The 25,403-nt window shown below is 43.8% G+C and overlaps 1 protein-coding gene across 1 annotated transcript in view; it reads right to left on the minus strand.

The window, feature by feature from the left end:
• Nucleotides 1-24,980, minus strand: part of LOC310769977 (polycystin-1-like protein 2) — a 47,199-nt gene extending 22,219 nt beyond the window's left edge. Inside the window, exons 1-24 of the mRNA XM_083629816.1 lie at nt 24,754-24,980; nt 23,467-23,631; nt 22,338-22,523; nt 21,969-22,079; nt 21,660-21,807; nt 20,026-20,255; nt 18,980-19,384; nt 17,959-18,057; nt 16,738-16,787; nt 15,317-15,434; nt 14,727-14,934; nt 14,111-14,231; nt 12,963-13,104; nt 11,273-11,473; nt 10,142-10,287; nt 8,747-8,941; nt 5,971-6,096; nt 4,652-4,834; nt 4,349-4,473; nt 3,692-3,818; nt 2,996-3,127; nt 1,955-2,180; nt 1,094-1,287; nt 487-717 (exon numbers count right to left, since the gene is read on the minus strand). Coding sequence (XP_083485942.1) covers nt 487-717; nt 1,094-1,287; nt 1,955-2,180; nt 2,996-3,127; nt 3,692-3,818; nt 4,349-4,473; nt 4,652-4,834; nt 5,971-6,096; nt 8,747-8,941; nt 10,142-10,287; nt 11,273-11,473; nt 12,963-13,104; nt 14,111-14,231; nt 14,727-14,934; nt 15,317-15,434; nt 16,738-16,787; nt 17,959-18,057; nt 18,980-19,384; nt 20,026-20,255; nt 21,660-21,807; nt 21,969-22,079; nt 22,338-22,523; nt 23,467-23,631; nt 24,754-24,838 — 3,954 coding nt within the window. The 5' untranslated portion in view covers nt 24,839-24,980. The remainder of the gene's footprint in view (nt 1-486; nt 718-1,093; nt 1,288-1,954; nt 2,181-2,995; nt 3,128-3,691; nt 3,819-4,348; nt 4,474-4,651; nt 4,835-5,970; nt 6,097-8,746; nt 8,942-10,141; nt 10,288-11,272; nt 11,474-12,962; nt 13,105-14,110; nt 14,232-14,726; nt 14,935-15,316; nt 15,435-16,737; nt 16,788-17,958; nt 18,058-18,979; nt 19,385-20,025; nt 20,256-21,659; nt 21,808-21,968; nt 22,080-22,337; nt 22,524-23,466; nt 23,632-24,753) is intronic.
• Between the last annotated feature and the right edge of the window lie 423 nt (nt 24,981-25,403).

A 25,403-nucleotide genomic window follows, 5' to 3' on the forward strand; every position in this document is an offset into this window, starting at 1 on the left:
AACTACAAAAATGTGCCGAAAGGCACAAGACTGTAACATCAACGTATTAATGAGAGGAAGTTTACGATCAAGTAGACAAAAGTCTATTACAGTTGCAAAGTGTACATTTCAGCAAGGATGACAAAGAGCCACACAGTGGAAAAATATTTATTATTGTACAGTTGTACCTTGGTTCTGGAACGCCTTGTGACTCAAATGTTTTGGCTCCCGAACACCACAAACCTGGAAGTGAGTGTTTTGGTTTGTGAATGTTTTTTGGAAGCCGATTGTCCAGCACGGCTGATGTGGCTTCCAATTGAGTGCAGGAAGCTCCTGCTGCCAATTGGAAGCCACGCCTTGGTTTCTGAACATTTTTGGAAGTCGAATGGACTTCTGGAATGGACTCCGAGAACCAAGGTAGCCCTGTATTGAAGAATGCTCAGTTGAAGAATGCTCTAAGCAACCAACAGCTTCCAGATAAAAGTTCTAGCTGAGAACAAGACTTACTTTGGCATCATCTTGGATGTCTTTTCTTTTGGCCCAGATCAGAACCAGCAGGTACACGAGGAAGATGCTGCCCACAGTTGTCACCACCACAGGGTTGTCCACAAAGGTGGCAAACAACTCCACCGTTCTGCTGACGTCGATGGAGTTTGGCATCACAAAGAAGGAGCTCCCAAAGAATGTCAGGTGGTTACAGAGACACTGAGTGCCATTGGGGTTTGTTTTGGGGCCAACCTGCAAGCCAAGGAATAGTTGTCTTTATGACTACATATCTATCCCTACATTCCTATAAGAATCCAAAATTACCCACTCACAAGCTTGTGACTTTGTGCAAACCTTGTGAGTAGATTTTTTTCCTTACAGGAACGGAGGAAGCTGTCTTATGCTGAGCCAGACTATTGTTCTGTCTAGCTCAGTACAGCCTACTCTGACTGGCAGTGGTTCTTCAATGTTCCAGGCAGAAGCCTCCCTCTGCCCTACCTGGAGATGCCAGGGACTGAACCTGGGACCTTCTGCATGCTAGGCTGGTGCTCTACCACTAAGCTGTGGTCCTCCCCCAAATTTCATTACCCAGGATGCCCCTCCGCTGCATTATATTCTGTATACTCACGTGGCATCCATAGCTGTTCCAGTTCCCTTGGTGCTCATCCCAGAATACACATTGGGAGACAAAGCAAGTGACAGAAACATTTATGTCATGGATGGCCATGGACTCCAGTTCTGTTTCTGGTCTCACAATGAAATAGTAAGTCCCTTCTCCAAAAATAAGGTCTTCCGGGTGAAGGATCCAGGAATATACAACATCTGGAACAGATGTGGTTGAGCTGAAGTCTAGGGAAGTATGATCAGATTAAGCAATGCTTATTTCTTTATTTATAACATTTTTACGTGGTTAAAACGTGGCTTTGAAACATTAACAAGAGACCACAAAGGTTTTATAAGTCACAATTAAAAGTCTACTAAAAAGATTAAAAGGTTGTTCTTAGTGGGAAAGGTTGTAACGTAAGAAAGGTTACATGTACACATTGCAAACCCCAAATGGACCAACAAGAGTATAGTGAAATAAAGAGGTTAAATGCACCCAGCTTTCCCTCAGACTAAACAGTCTCCCAACATAACATTCTCTCTAAAGATTCTTGCATTAGAGTTGCAGCTCCTCCTCCTTTTTTGGAGTGCTGTCTTCCTTGTCATTGGCACACTCACTTTGATCTGCCTTTCTTCTATCTGGTACCCTCAGGCTACCCAAGCCCCTTACAGCCCAAGCCACAAAGCACTTGCAAACATTGCCTACAGTTTGTGTCTTTCTCAATGGTTTTACCACCTTCCAATTGGTTTCCCAGACAAGTAAGGTTTTATAAACAAATCCCTTAAAACTAACCTGCATGAAAGATTTGTAGTTTTTACACAGGCTTACATCACCCTTTGGTTGATGAGCAAGCAACCAGACCTCTATCAGAGTGTTTATTTTTACCTCTTGAATTTGTGCTGAGAGGAAGGCGTGTCATCAATTCATAGTCAGTCTCATTGGGGTGATAGCCATATCCCAAATATAGGATAAGTGGAATGTCTTGGTCCAGCTGTAGATGGATCACTAGAGATGCATTTACTGAAGTCACATTGACTTGGAGAGCACTGAAGTTTCCCAGATTCAACACATTCGGGTCATTGTCAGTTGCTGAATTCCTTGGCAGCATTATCTGCATTTAATGTCAACAGTTCAATTCTGGAAATGCCCCCAAACCCTGATAATATTTTAAAAACCTATGCTGTCATCAAGCAGGGAGGCCCAGCTGAAGTATAAATGCAAGTGTGTGTGTGTTTATATATTACATTTCTATCCCACCTTCTTTCTATGGAACTCCAGATGTCTTTAATGGGGTTTCCCCTTCCCAGGCAATCTTAAGCCAAGCACTGACCAGATTCAGACTTGTTTGGCTTCAGCAAGGTGCCTACATCAATACCTTAAGACAGAGTTTTCCAAACCGTGTGTTGTGACACGTTAGTATCTTGGCTGCAGTGTGCAGGTGTGTCATGCAAATGTTCCCCGCTCTCCTCCCAGGGCTGGAAACAGGTCAATATAACCTCCGATTTCCTAGTAAAACTGAATTACTAAGAAGTACTGAATGTCTAAGAAGTGTGCCACCAACATGAAAGCTCTGCCTTAAGACCATGTCTTGGATGCTGTGGTTAACCTGTGGCCCTCCAGATGGTTCTGGACTACAACTCCCATCACCCTGACCATAGGCCAGGGGTGGGGAACTGTGGTTTGTAGCCTACTAAGTCCTGCTTTGTGTAGACCCATTTAAATTAATAGATCTTAGTTAATAATGTCCATCAATTTCCATGGCTTTACTATAAGTAAGACTAATGTTGGATCCAAGTCTGGATGTGCTTGGTGGGCTGGGCTTCTCCCCTCATCACAATACAGTTAGCAATGATGAATGAACAAACTGGCCTGTTTTTAGAAAAGCACATGGTCCTGCCCTTCAGAAATGCACACAAGGAAAATTACCTCAATGTCTTCTGTAAGGTTCTTAACTGGAATAACCAGTCCATCTAGGCTGGTGAGGGAGAGGCCTCCCACAGCACCGTGGATATCAAAGCTGTCACTTATGGAAAAGGGGTTCACAGACAAGCTCACCATCTACAGGAAGAGATTTTTAAGCACCAAAAAGATTTGATCATAGAACTGTAGAGTTGGAAGGGACCTCACAACCCCCCACAATGCAGATGACCATCCAATCTATGTTTAAAAACCTTCAATGTACTACCACTGCAACAACTTCTGCTTCTAACTTGCTAGTTGCTTGTTACACAGATGTCTACAACTTCCAGCATTTTTATAAGTAAAATACAATATCAACACATTCATACAAAACCAGATGAAATTCCTACAAAATACAAATGCATAAAAATTCTTCTGCTGATCTACTTCTTTTCTGCCTCTCAAAGCACCTGAACTTTTTCTTTAGTATTCTTTTTCTGTACGTAGCCTTGTAAAATGTACTTCCTATTTCTGTTTGTTCTAGTTCCCTACACCTTTCCTCCTCCCCTTTTCCACCCTTTATGGGGCAGGTGGGGAACAGGTGGGTCAGTTTCTATAGTCCCATTGTTTATATTGTTATTAAAGCCAATAAAAGCCTTAATAAGAAAGGAAGAAAATGAATTGCCAGAGCAAGCTAAAGCGCAGTAAAAATGGGACACTTGCCCTGATGTCCACTGTCTCGTCTCTGTCTCCTGAGATGCTGAGAGAAGAGGCAGAGGGCAGAGTGAAGCTGGCAGAGCTGGAGTCAGAGATATGAATGGATGTGCTGTCTGCACTGTCCGTCTGCAACCTTTCCAGAGAAAGATCAGAAAAAAGTCAGAAAAGATGGAAGCAAAGAAGAAAAAATCATAGAAGTAGGAACCAAAACATAGGAAGTTGCTTTATACCAAGTCAGACCATTGGTTCATCTAGCTCAGTATTGTCTACATTGACTGGCAGTGGCACTGACTGGCAGGTTTCTCTCAGCCCTACCTAGAGATGCTGGGGATTGGATCTGGGACCTCCTGCATACAATGCAGAAGGCATAGGAGGCTGCCTTAAACCAAGTCATACTATTGCTCCATCTAACTCTAAATTGTCTCCATCACAGGTGGGCAACCTTTCTGGGCCTGAGGGCTACATTTCCTTCTGGGTAACCTTGTTTGACTCCGATCTTTCAACTGACTTACAAATGAAACACTCCCCACTGGAAAATCCAAAGTCATTTTTTGTTGTTAGGGTTGTTGCCTTGCCACATAGTTAATGGCATGCTAGTTGCTGCAGTTATGCTACATTTTTCCTGGAGGGTGATGAAAAAGCAGTATAGCAAAATCTGTTTACCGGTTGATGTACATAGCTGCAGAGGGGGCTGTGAGCACCATGGGTTCATTGTCAGGCAACTTCCCAATCAAGAGAGCACTCTGGAGGTTTTCAATGGTGTTTAGAAGCTGCAGTGACACCAAACTCTATGATAGAAGAAACAAAACACACTCTGAACCTTCTTCCTTTGGGGGTTCCCCAGCTCGTGCCTTCCACCATTCGTCTGTGTGTCCAGCCAGTCCATGACACCCTTCCATAGCCACAATATGCTATATATACATTTACATGCCATAGGTCTTTGACCTTTCATAGTTATGCGCCCACCTGTGCAGTCTCTGGTGCAGCAGCATCCTCTGTCCCATTCTGCACAGCAGCTTCAAGGACGTTGCTCACTGCATTGAACAGATAGCTGGCAGCCTCCTTGCGCTTCAGGTCATCTTCGCCATCTTCAGCATTCACAATCAGCAAGGATTCACTGACATCCTTCAAAGTATTACCGGCTTCCACCTGAACGAGAAAAGAGGCCTCTAAGTGGACATAGCTCTCCAGGCTAAAGAGAACAAACTAGCAGGTGTTTCATAGCTCCCTTCTTCCCAAATTCAGGTGATAAGCAAATGACAGGGCAGCACCTCTCACAAACCCACTGTAGATTGGTGAGGGCCCTCTGCCAGGGGGTACTCGACTCACATACATGTTCTGCTTCCATCCAATGAAACTGAACATTGGGAGAGTCAGGACCAAAAAAAGAAAGCATTCCACACAGCTATGGAATCTGTTCCCAAAAAAGGCTGCGATGATGGACACCTATTTGAATGGTTTTAAAATTTGAATGGTTTTAAAACAGGGTGAGCTCCCGTTGCTCGGTCCCTGCTCCTGCCAACCTAGCAGTTCGAAAGCACGTCAAAGTGCAAGTAGATAAATATGTACCACTCCGGCGGGAAGGTAAACGGCGTTTCCGTGCGCTGCTCTGGTTCACCAGAAGCGGCTTACTCATGCTGGCCACATGACCTGGAAGCTGTACGCTGGCTCCCTCAGCCAGTAAAGAGAGATGAGTTCCGCAACCCCAGAGTCGGCCACGACTGGACCTAACGGTCAGGGGTCCCTTTACTTTACTAAAAGAGGACTAGACTAATTCATAGAGGATAAGGCTATCAAGGGCTACTAGGCATGGTGGCTATGTTCTACCTCCACTGTTGGAGGCAGTATGTTACTGATAATACTAGTTGAAGAGAATCACAGGTGGGGAGAGGGCCATTGGCTCCTGGTTAGCCAATATGAGAACAGGATCTTGGACTACGAAGATCTTGGACTAGGAAGAAAGGCTCTTCTTATGTTTGGTACAAGGTGGAGGGTTCCATCAGTCATAGGTGGGTTCCTTTTCCTCTTTGAAATTTCTGTCCCAACTCCAGTTATCTAAGGCCACCAAAGAGGTGACCAACAGTTTTATAAGTACTGCCTTCCTCTAAGAATTAATCATAGAATAGTTCCTTCAATTTCCCTACCTCCACCCCACTTTCAACCCCCCCTTACCAGTCTGTTAAAAGCACCACTAATCTCAGATTCTCACATTGTCAATACATCTGTTGCCTCTTTGCATGAACCACACACAGTTATGAAGAAATGCACATCGCCCAGCCACTCACCTGCGCAGAGGAGGAGAGCTCTTCACTCCTGTAAGTGATTTCCTTGAGCACCTCTGACATCTTAAGAGCCGTCTGCATTGATGTTACATTTACAGCAGAGAGGGTCGTCAGCATAAGCTCTCGCAACTGGGTATGCAAAGACAGATCATTAGAGACAATATAAATACTGGTTATTGATGGTCATGTTTCTAATAGACCTATCCCTGGCAGAACAGGATCAGCTAGTACAGAAGTGGCCAACCTTTCTAGGTCCATGGGCACATCTGGATTTTTGAGTGAGTTGGCATGGGTACCATCCACTCTGATCACTTCCTTCTATCTCCCCCTGGATCATCCTCCTACCCCAACACACAGAAAGAGAAAGTGCAGAGACACATTTCACATTTCCATGTGATCTGACTAAAACATCAGATCCAGTAGAATTAACCTGAAGCTTGAAAAGCACATAGTGGGGAAATCAGGAAGTGGCAAAGGGTGTCCCTTCCAGCTTCCTCCTCTATGTACTTTTCAAGCAAGAAAATGCTAATCACCTTTGCCACTCCAGGATCATGTGGACAGTGAAACTGGGGGCTCAGGGTTTCACAAGCACCAGACGAAGACCTGCATCTAAAGGTTGTGCATTGGTGACCTGTGATTTGCAACATGCTACTGAATATCATAGGGTGGTGACTCCAAAATGGGCATTTTCAGCTGCTGCCCTTGTTCTGTGGAATGTCTGTCCCTCAGCCATACATAAAGCATCTCCTCCTTCAGATGTCTTATAAAGACTTATCTTTTTGCGCAGCCTTTCCCTGTTTGCCATAAGATTGACTCCTGATTTTTCTGTATGAATCCCCTAAATCTGCTTATAAATAAATGCTTTTATATTTTTATATCTTTCTATTGATTTTAGCCTATATTTTTGTTTTAATGGATATTGTTTTTATATTGTACATAGTGTACACAGCTTCGAGATTTTTAAGTGGTTCAGAAATGCTTTTAAATAAAAATATACATATAGAATTTCCGGCTCCCAATAGTTTAACAATAGCAACAACCAAAAGTCTTTCTCTCCCACGCCCTTCACCTCCTCATTTGGGCTGCAGAAATCAAGAATGCTTGAGAAAGCAGAAATAGATTTGTGGGTAAAATAATTAGGATGTGAGCCGTTTTCTGCTACCGAAACAAATTCCTGAGCTCTGCATGTGCTCAGAGGCATCTTGCCTTGCAATTCTATGTGCACCTTCTTGAGCCAATATTTTGCACTTGGCTTCAATTGGGGACCTCAGAGTCCCAATGGGAAAAAGTAGACCCTCACCAAGCTTAAAGTCTGCCCACCCCTACTGTAAATTATAGGGTGGGAAGTGGTTTTTATGTCTAATCTGAGTTGAAATTCACTCTAATTGCAAATTCCCAGTTTATCTTCCAGTTGACCATATAAATAGAGGAATGTATTAACTGCATGAGAGTGAAGGGAATTTATGAATGTGGAATAAATCCATTTACAATAACAAGAGTTCCTAGTGAGATGAACATGTAGCCTTTTTGAGCATAAGTACCAGCTACCCCGTGACTTTCAAAATGATCATTATTAATGCCAATTAAACAATTCTTTACACTTCTCTGGCTTCTTTTATTTGCACATCTAGAGGCATTTTGGCAGTGCCAGACAGGATTTGGATCCTCAAAGCACTAAAATAATACAAACCCTATTTGTGACAATTGGCCTCCAAACCCAAACAATGCTTCAGGAACTGGGGAACAAGGCCATATCTGAGGGATATCCTGCTTATTAGCAAAGGACACATTAACAGGATGAGCTGTAATTTCATTATTTCACACAAGATTACTGCAAAGGTGTCTATGCGGGGACAACTTTGGAAATAGACCCCAAGCTTCATTTTGTGCAAAATGCTGCTGGCATTTGAAGATCAGAGCATATAAATCCAGACTTATTCCACCTGCGGTAGTTATCCATTTGTTTCCAGGATTAACATAAAGTGTGAGTATTGGCTTTAAAACTGAACAGCTTAGGGCCAGGTTGCCTTTCAGAAACTGCCTGCTCCTCCTTTTTTTAAAAAAAATAATGTTTAAATAGTTTTTATTTTGTCAGAGAAACTGCCTGCTCCTTCATGAGCCTACCAGGCCTTGGAGATTCGCCTTGGAGACCTTGCTCTCTGTAGTGCCTGTATACGAGATCCTGTGTGCAGGCAAGAGAGAAGGAGCCTTCTCAATGCTGGGGCTCGGATTGTGGGGCCGGTGGAGATTTGCTGGACTCCATGTTCCCATCTTTTAATGGGTGGTAAAGCTATTTTTATTCCAGTTAGCTTTTAATTAATGACCCACTGGTTGTTGTTTTTTTTAATTTATATGTATTTATAAAAGTAATTATGTACCACCCTCTCATAAAATATCAGGCCAGTGTACAACAATATGTACACCATTAAAAACAACAAAGGAATCATTAAAATAACTGGCTGGTGAAAAGGTTGTAAACAGCTAAAACAATTATTTCTTTCCTACCCAACTGTTAATGCTGTTAGCTGAGTGGGGGTTTACATAGGGGTCACTACCATTGGGCAAAATGCGCTGATGTCACAGAGGGTGTGGGCAGCCTTATGCCCCCACAGCTGAGAGGTAGGGGAAGCACCTGTGGTCTGCCCAGATCAAGCAATGGCACCAGAAGGTATTGATTCTACATTCCATGAGTAGCTTGTAGTAGCTAAACTATACAAATGCTGCTTAGACACCAAAGGAATAGTAAAAATGGTTCCAGGATGCAATATGTGCAGCTAACCTCTTTCCGTGTATCTGTCCGCAGAGATGAATTAACACTCTCTTCTTTTGTTTCTAGATTAAGGACAGAAGACACTGACTTGTACAGCTGGAACAGGGTCATGCTGTTGTTCTCGCCTTTGAGGATGGTGTTCGATTTTTCTGAAATAATGGCTTGCAAGGTCTGGTTTCCGCTGCTTATGTCCTGATGTTGAACCTGATAAAGCAAGGGGGAAATGCACACAGTTGTTCATTCCATAACCACCAAGGACATTCTTGCTGCTGAATGCCAGACTAGATGTGTTGTTATTCTTAGGCTTAGTCCCCTCCTCTTAGCCCTTGTGTGGCTAGAAAACAAACAGCAGATGCAGATGCTCAAGGCTGAGGTCAGGACTATGACATACAGCAGAAGGCTTTAAGCTTTTCATCTCGTTATAGTCCTGATCCAAATCAGTTCTCTGACACCTACAGTTTGTAATGCGAAGAAAGTTTTCAGATAGGGGCTTAATATGGTAAATGGGTTGTTGACAACATGTTTCTATAATAGAGGAGGCACAGCAGGTGGAATTTTCTTTTCTGAGAAAAGACAACCACTCACTAGGCTGCACTTTCTGGAAACAATTGAAGACAGTTTTGTTTTGACAAGATATTCCAGCTGGATAAATGGTTGCAGGCCCAGTCGTCGTTCTCTCCAGTCCTCTACCCCCAGAGAAATGAAAGACAACTGAGACTAGTTATGGATTGAAACAGGCCACAACTTTATTGAATACAGATGTGAGAGGTTTGGCTTGGGCATGGGGCAAGTAAATACTTCCAGCCCACCTGCCAGAAGTGACGCAATGGTCAATCCACACAGGGGTTCCTAAGACTTAATCAAATAGGAACTGCTGTCTGGGGGAGAGCCAACGTTCCTAGGCCCCGGCTGGGCATGCCGACATGGCCACTCCCCCCGTATCCCTTTAATGGGCTGACTAGCATTTGGAGGGGCAGGCAGAGACTACAGCCTCCTCTCCATCCCAGATTGATATTGCCCCAATGCCCAACCAAGTTGTGACGATTGCTATGAGGTAGGCAAAACCAATAGGCTGGTGACCATTTGCCTGGTGAACAACTTCCTACCCAGCCCCAGAATACAGCGACCACCTTAGCCACCCTCTCCTCCCATCAGGGCAGGAGGCCAATCCTGGGGTTCCTTGGGGGAGACTCTGCCATCCAGCAACACTGTGAGGGTGAGTGGACATCTTTGCCTTGAGTGTCTATTTTGTACGGCCTCAGTTTTGTTTTAAATGTATTTACTCGTGTGTGTGTGTTTAACTGTGTTTATTGAACATCACCTTAAGACAGCTGTATAGAATGTGATGATAATAATATAGATAGCAAAGGCACAGACAGCAGAAGCCAGTGAAGTCACACCTACCCTGGCAGTGGCATTGGTATAAACGGTGTCACCATAGATGTTGCTCACACCAATTTTAATCCATAAAAGAAAGTTATCGTCTGCTTCTCCAAGTGGAAGGTAAACTGAAGGTAGGACAGGCTCTTGTCCGCAGTGTAGAAGAGAATCTGGAGGAGGGAGGGAGACTGGTTCAGGTGACAGAGTAGGAAACCAATTTTTCCATGACCCAGTTTGACAGCAGCAGCAGCAGGGCATTTCATGATCCGTGTTAGACTTGGATTGCAATGGCCAGACACACATTTATTTGTCATTTGTCATTTTCTATTTATAGCCAGTGGTTCTAACACAGGGTGGGGTGGGAAGCCTGTGGCCTTACTGTTGTTGCTGGACTACAATGGCCTACAACTGAGTAGGGAGGGGCAAATTTCTCAGTTTCGGTTTCTCATTTTTCCAGTCTTAAGTTCAGTTCCCCACATTTCCACATCAGCTTGTGATTTATTTTTTAAATTCACCATGAAAGTTCATTTTAGTGTGAATTTCTCCAAATACACACATTTCTTATGCAATTTTGCAAAACAATTGCCCCTGATACGACCCATTTCTGAATGTTATTTTCACCACTACACACTTTAGTAGTAGTTTAGCTACTACAAGCTACTTGTGGAGTGTAGAACCTGACCACTTAGCATAAGGGTGGGGAACCACAGACCCAGCATCCAAATGTGGCCCTCCAAGCTTCTCTATTTGGCCTTCGAGACTCCCTGTAGGCCACACCCCTTTCCTAGGACACACTTTCCCCTGGCCCTGCTCTGCACCCTCTAGGATACTTTTGCCAGGCTGGGATGTGTCATTGAATTGTGAATGTTTATTTTATTGTATATTATTTATTTATTTCAGTTATTTATATCTATTTTAATGCCTCTTGCTTACCTGGATGGATGCCCAGAATGTGCCTTTTACTGGAATGTAACCTACTGTATAAAAGTAAGAAGCACCCTTTTCGTTACACCACTTCTGCCTCTAACCCCACTAGACACTGGCATGCCATCCCTATGAGAGAATACAGCTACAGAGGTGCCTTCAGTTAGAACATGTGGACCAGAACCAACCTTAGACAAACAGTGAATGCAAGCAGCCACCTCTGACTCTTACTTGTCTCCAGGTAGAAGCAGTATGTGAGTGAGGAGCTGTCAGCTGGAAGGCACTGATCCACCAGACAGGGAGAGTGGCAGGAGATGGAGAAGCTGGTGAGCACTGATCCTTGAGCAGGAGATACAGTACATACTGGGGCTACAGGTGGAGGCACGGTGCTCACAGTATAGGTGTCTTCACCATATTTGTCCTCACTCATAGCTGGCAAATTTAGAAAGAAAACAAGTCAAAAGTGAGTTTGCTATGGTTTGTGTACTATTGAGACATAAAAGGAGCACTTGGCTTTTTGGATTAATACTACTTATACATTTTGCTGCACTGCAGCAACACCTGTGTGGTCATGCACTGGCCATGCTTCACCCTGCCTCCCCCCCCCAAAAAAAAAACCCCAATCACACCTTAGTGGCAGCATTTGTATATAGGCTCCCATCCGTGTCAGTTAACAGCCATTTTAGAACCCCCAAAATGCCTCGGTCCAGTATGTCTGAAGGAGCGTCTCCACCCCCATCATTCTACCCGGACACTGAGGTCCAGCGCCGAGGGCCTTCTGGCGGTTCCCTCACTGCGAGAAGCCAAGTTACAGGGAACCAGACAGAGAGCCTTCTTGGTAGTGTCGCCCTCCCTGTGGAACGCCCTCCCACCAGATGTCAAAGAGAACAACAACTACCAGACTTTTAGAAGACATCTGAAGGCAGCCCTGTTTAGGGAAGCTTTTAATGTTTGATGTATTACAATGTTTTAATATGTTTTTGGAAGCCGCCCAGAGTGGCTGGGGAAGCCCAGCCAGATGGGCGGGGTATAAATAATAATATATTATTATTATTATTATTATTATTATTATTATTATTATTATTATTATTATTAATTACCTGGCAATGCCTAGACATCCCCCAGCAGCCATTCCAAACGCTCCCACAGGTCCAAAAAAGGTTGGAGCCCTGGAAGAGTTTGTTTCAATGCCCATTGTAGGTTTCATCCTGCAGGGCTTTGAAATATTTGTCGTTCTTTGCACCAGGGAGAACTCTGAACTGCACATTTGTTTTGCTGTTATAATGCTGTTAATAATATGCTAATCTTCTACCTGAAGATGTCTTGGAAACTTAAATTGGTTAAAAATGGAGCAGTCGTATTACTGGCTGGGGTTCTGTTTAGTTCTTGCATAATCCCTGCTTTAAAACAGCTGCTTTGGTTGCCGGTTCATTTTCAGGCTCAATTCAATGTATTAACAGGTTTAAGGTTAAAACCTTAAATGATTCAGGCCCTCAAAACCTGAAAGACCACCTCCTTCCCTATAGGTCGGCAGAGGAGACCCTCTTGGTTGTTCTACCACCCTCAGAAGTTCAGTGGGTAGGGCATTCTTTGTGGCAGCCCCTAAATTGTGGAATGCTGAAGCACACATCTTTTCTCTTGTTTTTGACACCTGAGATGTACCCACCTTATTTCTGTGATTTCTGTGTTTTAAACTGTTTTTAACATTGTCTTTCAATTGTTTTAAACTGCCCTGGAGCCTTTGAGTGAAGGGCAGGTAATTAATAGTAATAAAAATAATTCTCAGTAGTGCTTAGAGCAGCTTACAGGTAGAAAACAAACAACGCTTGATAGCATGCAGTATTAAAACTACCAGTTGGAAGCAAACAATTACTACTAAAGCCATAGTAAATGTAGATTATCCAAATTCTGGCTCTCCCACCTGTTACTTTAATTCGAAACGCTTCTCCCTGGGTTTGCAAGAAGGAGCTGTTTAGCACCAACATTGGTGTGCCACTCTGAAGCAAAGTGAGGGAGCTTTGTGGGAAAGCATTCAAGGTACAGCTTGGTGGAAGAGGATTGGGCTGGTGAGGGGAATGAACCACAAGGGAAAGAGAGAGAGAAAGCAGAAGAAACATGGATTAAAACATGGACTTGTGGTCACCTTTCTGCTATGTCTAGCAAAGAGACTGTTCTCAAGGTCTTCACCTAGTTCTCAAACAGCTGCGTTAATATCTCCCCTGTCCCTTTCAAAAGGATAACCAGCTTTTAATAGTCTTGCCTTCTATCTCTAAGGGTGCATCCAGACTGTGGTTGATTTCAGGTCATCTAGCCTCCTCACAGAGAAATCAAAATTTGATTTTTAAATGTTTTATTAAATAGATATCTTACCCGGGGCAGCAAACCCATCAATGATGCAGTATTTTAAAAAAATATTTATGTAAAACATTTTAAAACAACTGAAAACATGTAAAAACAAAAATCACAATAAAAACATAAAATAAATTTAAAAACAGATGTAACTATATCATGTGTCTGGATAGGCCTGCTAAAAGATAAAATTGGTCATGAAATAGCCAATGTCATCTAATCTCCCTGCAAACAAATCAAGATAAACCCTCAATAAGCAGGTTGTCTGCTGCTGGCTGTTTAGTGAACATCCTTCTGATTTGTTTGTGGGAAGGTTAAATGATGTTATGTCAAAGCAAGTGTCATCTCTCACACAGGATGGATCTGTCCATTTCTGTTCTCTCAGTTTTTCATTTTTTACAGTCTTAAAATATGTTCCCCACATTTCTGTAGCCATTTGTAGATTTCTTTGTAAATAATTCTCACGAAAATTCATTAGTGTTTCAATGCAAATTTCTTCAAACAAACACATTTTTAATGAAGTTTTGCAAGTAATTTTTCCTAATATATCGAGTTTTTGTAAACATTGTTTTGTTGGGGAACTGCATCATAACATTCAAATAAGTACAAATTTTGAAAAATGGCTGTGTTTTGTTTTTTCACATTGTTTCAGAACATGCAAATTTCATTGATTCAACTTTTGTGTGTGTACAGAATTTCTGACATGGGCAACAGGCTCACCTTTCTGTGGAACGTATAATCTAAATACCACTTGTACTGCGTAGCCTTTGAGTCTGTCCCCACGGATGCTAGGAGCGTCACGTCTTCAGAAACATTCACTGGTTTGCAGTTCATTTTGCAGCTAGGAGGAAGGCAGGACCTGCAGTTAGCAAGCTCAAGGAACAAGCTAAGGGGAGCAAACTGTGCTTGCCTACCAAATGAGCTCTGTGCTTTTGGGTGGAATGATATAATCAATGCTGTGCATCTGTGATAATCAGAACTGGGATTCTTGAACGTCTTCCTGTTGAACAGATCTACTGTTGCCTAGTTGGCTTCCCCAAGCACACCTGACCTGTCAGGGTAGCATCTTGCCATCCTTCACCCTCTCCATGCAAGAGCCTGGCTGCTGGATCAGGCCAGTGGCCTCTCTAGTCCAGCATCCTGTTCTCCTGGTGGCCAGCTGGATGCCCTAATGGGAGCCTGCAAGTAGGACCTGAGCACAATGGCACTCTAGTCATTTAAGATTCCCAGCAAGTGGAATTCAGGAGCAAACTGCCTCTGACAGCTTCTGTATGAGGCTTTCACCTGACACTGTCAGAACCTCAGAGCGCAAGGAAATAAATAAAGTGCAGCACACCTGATCTGCAGGCTCAGATCCTGCTTTGCTGTAATGTAGAGACATTGCTCATCCTGTTTTTCTTCTTTCTCTGGGCTTTTGACTGTAACTTTCATGGTCACTGCAGAGCTGGGAGGAGGTAAGCAAGCCGGCGGGATCCGGATCTCTCTTTGGTCTGTGAGGATGGAATGCTCTTGCACACATTGGTCCCATTCAGGCCAGCAATAACCTTCAAAGGCAATTTTCAGCTGAATCATTTGAGAGAACCCAGCACCCAATGTTATATTTTTATAATTGACACTTTACTCCCATATATGCATTTTTGTACACATTGTGTGACTGGAGAACTGCGCTGCAAAATCAGAGGTGTCAGAATGTCAAAGGGTGGCTGTGTGCATGTGTGAATTAGGTAGGTTCACCTTTAAATGTGAACTGAATCAAATGGATCTCCCAGCCCTAAACTCGGATAAACAAACCAAACACATCAGCTCGCTTAGAGCATGAGGACGCTTTCATATGCTTTTGAATTTATGATGATGATGATGATGATGAATGGAGAGTTCTGGTCACAACTGTAAAGGGGAGAAGGCAGTGAAACACAACATACATACCGCAAGACCAGGTGTAGGTAGAATTAGTGCTGTCATCAGGCCAGCCAAGAATGATTGTTGTGAAGAGGCTGGCATGGCGGCTGGGCTTAATGTAGATCTTGTTTTTCCCTTTGTCATCCTAAACCAGAAATGATGAAGAAAAGTAATTGTCAGAGCAGTTGCATCTTCCATGTGCAAGCAGACACAGAAAAGAGGTAACCAGAATGAACAAGGGGTTGGAGCAACTCCCCTATGAGGAAACCCCCCACAATATCTGGGACTTTTTAGTTGGGGGGGGGAGAGTAAAAAATGGCATGATAAACATGCGCAAAATTATGCTTGGTGTGAATAAGATGGAGGATACCGTAATCTGGGGCTATCCTGTTAAACCGATTGGCATGGGATTCAGGACAGACAAAATGAAGTCCTCCTTCACTCAGCACATAGTTGAAGCATGGAATTTGCTCCCACAAGAAGTGATGGCCACCAACGTGGGTGCCTTTAAAAAGGGGGTTGGACAAGTTCCTGAAGGATAATTCTATCAGTGACTAGTAGCCAAGATGGCTATATGTTACCTCCACTGTTGGAGGTAGCCTGCCTCTGAATTCCAGCTGCTGTTTGTGAGCTTTCCAGAGGCAGCTGGTTGCCCACTGTGGGAATAGGAAGCTGGGCTAGATGGTCTGATCCAGAAGGGTCTTATTCTTAGGTGTGTTATGTTTTGGGAGACGTTTTCCTAGGTTTAAGTACCTCTCGCCTCCTTGATATCTGATGAGAACATTCCCTTTTTAAAATCTTGTCATGATATAAGCCATTATCAGTCCCACATTCCAGACAGGGAATGAAGGCTGGAAGAATGGACATTCCCAAGGCTCCACAGAGACTTCATAGACATGCAGGAATTTTTTAGGCATATATTTTCTTTTATTAACTGGTTTTGTTGGTTGGCTGGTTTTGTCTTTGATGCCATCCTAATAGTTTTGCTGAAGCACAGCCAAACATAAAACGTAGGCTTCCGTACTAACTCCACTTACTTGGGAGTAAGTCCCATTGAGTTCAGAAGGACTTACCTCAGAGTAAGCATAGTTAGGATTGTAGCCTCAATAAATACAGTGGCTTATACCCAGCATTGGTCCTACTCCAAGTAGACCCACTGAAATTAATGGACATGACTAACTTAGGTTTATTCATGTCACTGGATCTACTCTGAATACAACTTACTTGGATACAACCCAACAACAGCGCAATCAAATGCATGCTTTCTTAGAAGTAAGTCCCACTGTGTTCCATGGGGATTACCCTCAGGCAAGAGGGCATAAGGTATCAGCTTGAATAAATCCAGTGTCTTAACCAAGAAGAAAGAAAAGCCGTTCATTAATCCCTGTCAAATATTTTCAAAAGGATTTTTTCCGTTATTTTCATTCTTTCTTTTAATAGATACTCACAACTCTTTTTTCACCATTTACATTGGACTGTTCTTTGTCCTCAAGAGGATCTGTTGAACACAAAGAATAAATCAGAAGGCTTCAATAGCACCTGCAAATGCCGTGCTGACCTCTTCTGTATAAATCAAGGTTATTTTTCCAGGTCTGTGTGAAAGTTACAGAGCAACTGGTAGAAATTGCTCCCCAAAGCATCACAGTGTATAAGGATTCAGTTTGTTCATGGGAAGGAGGGAGACAGACTTCATTTATCAGGGCCTCATGCTGCCTTGTACTAAGCACACAGCTGTTCCATCTGGTCCCATGTCTCCATTATGTGGAATCTATGCGCAGCCCAATGCAGAGGGGGAGGGGCAACCCTTTTCAACCAGTGTGTTGAGGGTGGGCCCTCCCATAAGGCTTGGGGTGGAAACCTTTTCCAGCCTGATGGCTACATTACCTTGTTAGGAACCTTCTGTGGAGTCCACACACCAATGTGATGTATGTGTGTGCAAGAAACAGGGGAGGGCGGGTGGAGAGAGAGAGAGAGAGAGAGAATGGGAACAGTGGGAGTGTCAAATCAAACCAGAAGTGAAACCAGGGATGGTTCCACAGGGATATGTTACCAACTGCAGGAGTGCTTATTTGTTTCCCTTGTCCTCTGATTACCGTACTTTTCCGTGTATAAGACTAGGGGTATTTTTTTTACTATAAATTAAGGTTAAAAATCTGGGGGCGACTTATACACAGATAGTGCATATGCCCATTTTCTAAATTTGGGGTCCCCAAAAGTAGGGGGTGTATTATACCTGGGGTGTCTTATACACGGAAAAATACAGTATGTACAGTGGTACCTCGGTTTAAGAACAGTCCGGTTTAAGAACAATTTGGTTTACAAACTCTGCAAAACCGAAAATAGTGTCTTGGTTTGAGAACTTTACCTCAGTCTAAGAATGGAATCCGAACGGTGGAAGGGCACCGGTGGCAGGAGGCCTTATTAGGAAAAGCGTGCCTCGGTTTAAGAATGGTTTTGGTTTAAGAAGTCTGTGGTGCCCTCTCATCAAAAGGATACCAAATCCTGTAATGCTGTTCTTGTGACTTCGTACCACTTGGAAGTGGGAAGCACACAACAGTATGAATAAAATGCAAAGGAAAAGAAGACAGAAGTATACCGTAATTTAAAAAGTATGAATGCTCTTCATTTTATGAAGGCATCATTTGGCATAATCAAGAGCCTGCTATTACCTTCTTCGTGAGAACTGTTAGATGAGACGATTACAGTTCCTGCATCAGTGCTCATGTTCGAGAAGGCATTAACAGCAAACACTTTGACCTGGAAGGTACCTGGAAAGAAGACACGGGAAAAGGTAAATAAGGGCAAATAAGAAGCTGGGAACCAAAGATCCACAGAGCCAGGCAGATTAAGGAGTGAAACTTGTTAGGGCAGGTGCAAAGTCTATTGGTGCCAATCAGGGAAGGGTACCACCTTGTAAAAAGGGGGTGGGAACATGGATTCATGTGGCTTGATGGACAAAAAATGGAGCCAAAAATATTAGTACAAGACAAGTCCCTTTCACCCACGATTTTATAGCAATTTGAGTGAACAAGGTGCTTTAATTTATGTGATATCTTTATCTGTTATTTATGAATGTATCAACGTAGTCCTCTTGGAAATGCTCAACAATTTAGTAAAAAACATTTATGTATTAAAACACAAATCAAATATCTCATCCCTTGGAACAATGAAGCGGGGGTGGGTGTGTACATCAGAGGTACAGCATCTGCTTTGCAAGCTGAGGGCTCCAATTTCAATCCCTGGCATCTCTGGGTAGGGCTGGGGAGACAATACTGTGCTAGAAGGACCAGCTGTCTGACTCATTATAAGGCAGCTCCCTATGCAACATCTGGAGGGCCACAGGTTCTCCATTCATAAGATTGGGCTTTGGTTTCATCCAGCTGGGTTCTTCTTATCTTCCGTCCCAAATACTGGTCATCTGACCAGTCTCAGGGCCAGCCTCAGTTTTGAGGGTCCCCTTGTGCCAGATGCCCCCGGTGGGCCCATTCCTCCTCCTTGCTGTCACTCACTTGCTTTCCTTCAGCCACACAGAGGGAAAGGGGATGGGAGCTCCTCCTTCTCACCCCCATGTGGTGTATGTATGGTACACTGCAAATTCCCCCTTCCCTTCTCTTTCTCTCTCATTTTTCATACTTTTAAAAGAAGACTCATCTGGCTCAGTTACACGTTTGTGCTTTTGTGTGGAAGTACCTTCAGACTTCACTGGGATGCTGTAGGTCTCAGCTTCTCCTTTGGAGAAGTCCTTCAAGTGGGAAAAGGTCTCATTCAGCCCGGTCACCTCAAACCTCAGTTTTTCAGGAGACCCATGACGTACAGAGACTTTTATCTCCAGATCTTCTCCTAAAACCACAGAGTGGGAGCTCAATATGGCCTGAAGACCAGAGATTGCTTCGACTAAATGAACCGTCAGGATTTCCGAAACGTCTGCTTCTGTGGTGTTGCTGGACGCAACTATTTCAAGATGATGTACGCCAGGACCAATCAGCCGTTGGGATGCGCCATCCAGGGTGAGATTGTGAGGAGCAATTCCTTCCTTCACCCTGGACTCCAGCAGAGTTTTGTTATCAGCCAGCACGGTATAGGTCACTCCACTACCTGAAAAGGAAAAATGGTTTCCAAAATGTGGTGTAAATTATATCTCGTTTCGCATCCTTTTGCAAAACATTTATTTTATGTACTAAATACTGTATCAGTTTATTTACCGTAATACTATAGCAATGAGGTTTGTTTACTTATTTGGCACCATCCATGTGCATGGCATTACAAAAGAATCAAATATAAAAATAATAAAACCGATTAAAAAGAAAGCAGAGGCAGATGTCAAACACAGCAGCACTGAAACAAGCAAAAAAACAATCCATCAAATTTACAGTTTTAAATGACAGAAATCAGCTACAACATGCCTTTGAGAATAAAACTGTTTTCAACACCTGTCTAAAATGGGAAGTCAATGGACCTTACCTGGTTGGAGAACCACATTTCAAAATTTGGAAAAGTGTTAATTTCAAAGGAAGACTGCGCTTTGGGACATGTATGGTTTAAGAAAGTCTGAATTACATGGATTTGCCTTCAAATGCAAACTGAATTGAATTTCTCCCTAAGCATGAAATGTGTTTTGTTTTTTAAAAAGGACAGTTCCAGCAGAGGTCTCTCCTATGTGCTCTGAAAGTACATTGTTCAAACTACTATTGATCTGCCAAAGAATATATAAACAAAAACGAAGTGATGGCTCTGACCTCCATTAAGTTCCACTTGAATCCATAACACCTCTTCATAAAGAGTCCTGCAATGTGAAGTGTTCCCTACTTCATATTTGCTGAAGCACCCGGTCACCAAAAGCTCATCCATTTTGTCTTGCACGGTGATCAGTTTCTGAGCTGTGACGTGCCACTCGCTGGTTGTGCACTCCACAAAAATGGTGAATTCGCCAGGAGATGTGAAGCGATGGGTCACATTGCTAGACAGGCTTGAGGTGCATAATGGAACATGTTAGACGCAGAACAAGCCAAACCTGCAACAAAATGTTGCAGCGCGAGTGCTCCTGTTTAGGATTTTAGTCAACCAGCAACCACACCCTGTTCCAGGATAATCCATTCCATTCTCCAACAATGCTCATATGTGCATTTTTCAAGTTAAAACTGCATCATTTTTGCATCATTTAAAGCATTCATTTCATTCTTTTGCTGTGGCATTGGGAAGCCTTTCTCTCTCTTCTACCTAGAACAGTGTGTTTCAGTCTGAGAGCCAGGGGGCAACCATTGACCCTCAGTCCACTTTCAGGTGGGCCTCAGCACTGCAGCCTGCCCACTCTGTCCTGCTTGTGCTGTGGCCTTTGGGCTGAACTGATGCCAGCACCATACCTGGCAAAAGCAGAATGCAGGCCAGGGCCATCATACCCAAAGACGCTAGGGGTGAGGGGCACCCGGGCGCCAGGCTCTCAGGGGCACCAGGCCGAGAGTCTGGGGTCCGAAGGTTGAGTCCGGGGAAGAGTCCACCCGTCAGTCGGAATGCCACGGCGGGCTCTTCTATGGGCAGCTCTGCGCTGCAAGTTTGGGGGCAACCGAGCCAGTGAGACGCTGAGGCGGCTGGCCAGCTCCACCCTCCTACGCACCTGGGACTGTGCAACCTGGGGGTGGGACGCCAGGCGGATCTTTGCACCCCTGGGTGCCCTGATGCAGGCATATTGTGGGAGCCCCTTAGAGACATGAGATACAGCATGCTGTACCATGCAAAGCTAGAGGGGAATGAAAGAGAGGAAATGGATGGCAGACAAGCAGAGAAGCCAGAGAAGTGTGAGAGAAGAAAAGGGAAGCGTGGGAAGGAGGGAGGTGAATGGGTCAGGCAGACCAAGGCAGAGGAAAAGGAGAGCTGTTTGGAGCTGCTACTGCACCTTCTGGCCCCTCCACTTCACACGCACACCCCAGTCATCCTTCTTTCCAGCCCCTTCACTTTATACCCTTCTGATGTTCCAGGGGCTGCATGCTGGTGGTGGGCGTGGCTAGAAGCAAATGTGGGCGGAGCAATGGAAGGGACTCTTACTTTGTACAGGGGGCTACATTACAGCCATGCAAAATCAAGATGTCTCAACAAACATACACCTTTCCATCTGCATCCGGGCAAGGAAGATGCAGTCTGACAGCTCAAAGACACATCCCAGTCAGAGGTAAGGTCTGGGGTGATGGGGAGAGTCTCGAGCTGGGTAGTCCTTAAGCTGGGTAGTCCTTAAGGGATTCAGTCCCCAAGGATGAGGTTCTGCTCTCCTGATTTGGGGCATCACTGACAACTTGAAAGGTGTCTTCAATCATCACCATCATCAAATAAGAAAACAACAAAACATTCACTTCCTCATCGCCTGGCTGCAAAAACTTACGTTGGAGGGTAGTATGGATCAATAGTGTTTCCGTCTCCGGTGCTAATGATGCAGGAGAGATTGCCAGAATAAGGAGAAAGTAGCCACTTCACTGATATGGTGATGTTTTCAAAGATGAAGCTTTCCTCCGTCACAGCCAGTCGCAAGCCTGTAAAATAGTGCACAGAATAACAGCACCTCTCTGCATGCTTGGAGAGGTCATGCAGGTGAAATTGCCTGCACTGGTCCATCTAGGTGCAAGCTGGTCACTGGAAGATGCTTCCCAACTTGCTGGTGGTACCTGTGGGTGTAGAAAGTGCTGCTGCTTACCTTCCATGCAGTGGTATTGAACGGACAGGTAGCTTCCCAAACTTGGACAAGGATCTCCAAAGAAGGTCCCATCAGCTGCCACCTGGCATGCTTGGAGTCCATGGCACTGCCCTGCAAGGTTTGATGCAACAGCATGTCATTTTCGCTCATATAATGATTTTCAATGTACACTTTACCACAATGTATGCCTTTTATATGCATTACTTGGCTAGAGAACAGGATTGCAAAACTTGGAGAAGTGCGGATTTTGAAGGTCGGCTGCGTTTCAATTAGCGCCTTGCTTTGCCACATAGATTTGCCTTTAAATGCACACTGAATCAATTTTCTCCCCCATCTGTGTTCGAAACACTGAAGTCCCCTTAGCCTTACCTGCAACTTCATCCTTTACACTTATCCAGCTACATTCCTCTTCGACATCGAACTGCAGGGGAGTCTCTAGCACACAGAAGTGAGGTGTTTTCCGTCCATAAAAGCTTTCTCCAATCTGAATTACTTCTCCTGAGCCACACTGCACTGTGGCATTGAAGTTGTCGCAGGCAATGCTGTGGCCTGATTCTGTGCACACGCATACAAGAAACACCATGAGTGTGTGGCATTGTTGGCTAAAGACACAGTCCACTTAAAAGCAAGTATACATAAGGCCATCACTATTAAAACAAACATACATAGAACCATCATCATTAAAAACAAAGAGAGCTTTAAAACAGTGCTCTGTGGGATTGCAGAAATTTAAACGGGTTGCTCCAAGCTGACTGTTTAAAAAAATGCGTACAATCCTCGTGAAAAGCACACTAGCATTATTTTTCCTCTTAACCCTTCCCTGCCCCAGACGACAAATCCCATGCCTTTACTTTTTCCAAAAAGTTGAGTGGGAATTTCATAGAGTTGAGAGCACTTTCAGAATGATCCTCTAGGTGGCATGAATAAGATTCAGAAAAGAATCAGGAGAGAAAATTCTAGCAACCACGAGTGAGACCTGCAACAAGATGTTGCAGTGTAAAATGCTCATCCCACATCCCCTGCAGCCCCAGATTTGGGTGAGGGGTTCTTCAGAAATCATTCAAGGTTCTGTGGCCACTCACCAAACTCACTAAATGGGACTCCATCCTTCTTTTGTGCTTCTCCAAGCCCCCAGGGTCACCTGAACATGCTGAAATGGGGCTGATTTGGCCCATTACTGCTGACACTCCCCACTTGAGTTAATTATTGGAGGAAATGAGAGCATGGTATTGTGCACACACTGAAACTGCTAATAAACATATTTGAGGGAATAGCACTAATCAAGCAAGCTACAAATATACATTCTCAAATGCATGGGTTAGGTTGTTTTACACAGGACAGCCTTCTATTTTAAGTGTTATGTGTTGCACCTATGATTATAAATAAGTATATGCGTTTTGCTGCAGATCTGTGTTCTGTGCAAATCTTATTTTTTAACTCTTTTGGGGTGATGTGTGGTGCAAGTAGTTACCCTTAAGTTGAGTTCAGGACCTCTTACCAAACTCGCAAATAAAGTCAAACTCCTGGCTGCAGTTCTCTGTTACACCCCAGTCATAGCCGGCGTTTTTCAGGATATAGCCACATGATGACGAGAGAACGGAAGGCAGGTCTTGGTGCCACTTACTGTAGGTGATATTTGAGGTATCGAGCCAAACCATGGACCCTGCATGGAAGGAAGCTGCATCATGAGTGCACATGCCGCTCCTACTTGAACAACTGGGATGAGTGACTCTGTCAATTTATGTTTCTCTCAGTTTCTCCTTGTTCCAGTCCTGAATTCAGTTTAGCATATTTCTGCACGAGTTTGCAATTTTTAAAAAATCACAAAAATTGGTCAGCATTTTAGTGCACTTTTCCTAGCAAGCAATTTTCCTCGGTATAATGCATTTTTGTATGTTATCTTCACTGTTATATGCATTTTCTGAAGGGTTTTCTTGTCTTTTCAATTTAAAAATTCAACCATTAAAACCAGATACTTGCCTTAAGAAAATAAGATGAAAGTGGAAATATCCAGTATTCTGCATTTTCCATTAGTTAGATATTGATTGTGGGACGTGGTCACATTTTTGCATATCTTATGGGTTCAGCTCATATAGGACTATGTCGCTGGGACTCAGCTGGCTAATATTTCATCAGTAGCACAGTGAAAAAAATCTTAGCATAATTTAATCCACTGACATCCAGTGTGCTTGTTTATTACATTTTTACTCTACCTTTCTTCCAAGGATCTCAAGATAGCAACATAAAGTTCTTCTCAGCCCTTGTTTTATCCTCAAAACAAACCTGTGAGGAAGACTAGGCTGAAAGAGTGTGACTGGTTGCCCCAAGGCAACCCAACGAGCTTCATGGTTGAACAGAGATAGGAACCAGAGTCTCCACAGTCTTGGTCTGGTACACTAACTAACCAAGGTGTAGCCAACCATGGTGCTCTCCAAATCATAAAATCATAGACTTGGAAGGGGCCCCAAGGGTCATCTAGTCCAACCCCCTGCAGCCTGGCCAATGGCCAAGGGTCATGGGAGTGTAGTCAGCAACATCTGGAGGATCCCAGATTGGCTACCCCTGCTCTAACCTCTAAACCAGGAGTGAGACACCTATGGCCCTGAATATGCTGTCAGACTCCAAATCCCATCAGTCCCAGCCAGCATGGCCAATAGTTAGGGATTATGGAAGTTATAGTCCAGCAACATCTTTAGGAAGGCAGGTTCCCCACCCCTGCACCGCACCTTGCCAACATGTCCCCCCCTTCAACATTTCACAAAACAGGGATACTATTTTTCCCTACCTTCAGTAGTTTCATTGGAGGAAGAACTGTAGGTTATGCCGATCCACCATTCGTTGCCCTCAGAGATGTGCTCCTGCAGAAACATCTGGGTTTCTTCATTTTCAATAAAGACCAGGTGGCCCCCTCCTCTCTCACACCAGCTCTGGGCACTCGTGAAAGTGCGCTGGAGCCTCACAAACTCATAGCATGAGCTATTGAAAGCCACTTGGTATTTTGAACATGGTATACCCTCCACAAGGGAGAAATCCTCTGCAGTAGAACTGACGACAAGAGGGATGATGAGGCTTATGATGAGGAGCTTCATGTTCGATTCAGCTGCTTACCAAGTCCTGTTTTGGAACTGATGCAGCCCACCACTCTTTTTGACCTTTTCTGCAGATATTTGAGGTGTCATTCTACTCTGGCATGTGCTTTTCTCGCCTCAACCTTCCCTTCCCTGGACAATAAGAGCAATGGCTCTGTGGAATAGCTTGCTCCCAATAAACAAAGGTTATTGCACAGGGGAAAACATTTTTTCTTTATGCCAAGATGTGCCGATGGATATGAGACAGGCCATTGTACAATTGTTCAAATAAAGACGGTATACACAGTGGGCTTTAATTTATAGCCTTTCATGTGAGTAGAGAAGATTACTTTGATATATACACCCA

Source organism: Podarcis filfolensis (assembly GCF_964270895.1).
Source record: "Podarcis filfolensis genome assembly, chromosome: 8".
Lineage (NCBI taxonomy): Eukaryota > Metazoa > Chordata > Lepidosauria > Squamata > Lacertidae > Podarcis > Podarcis filfolensis.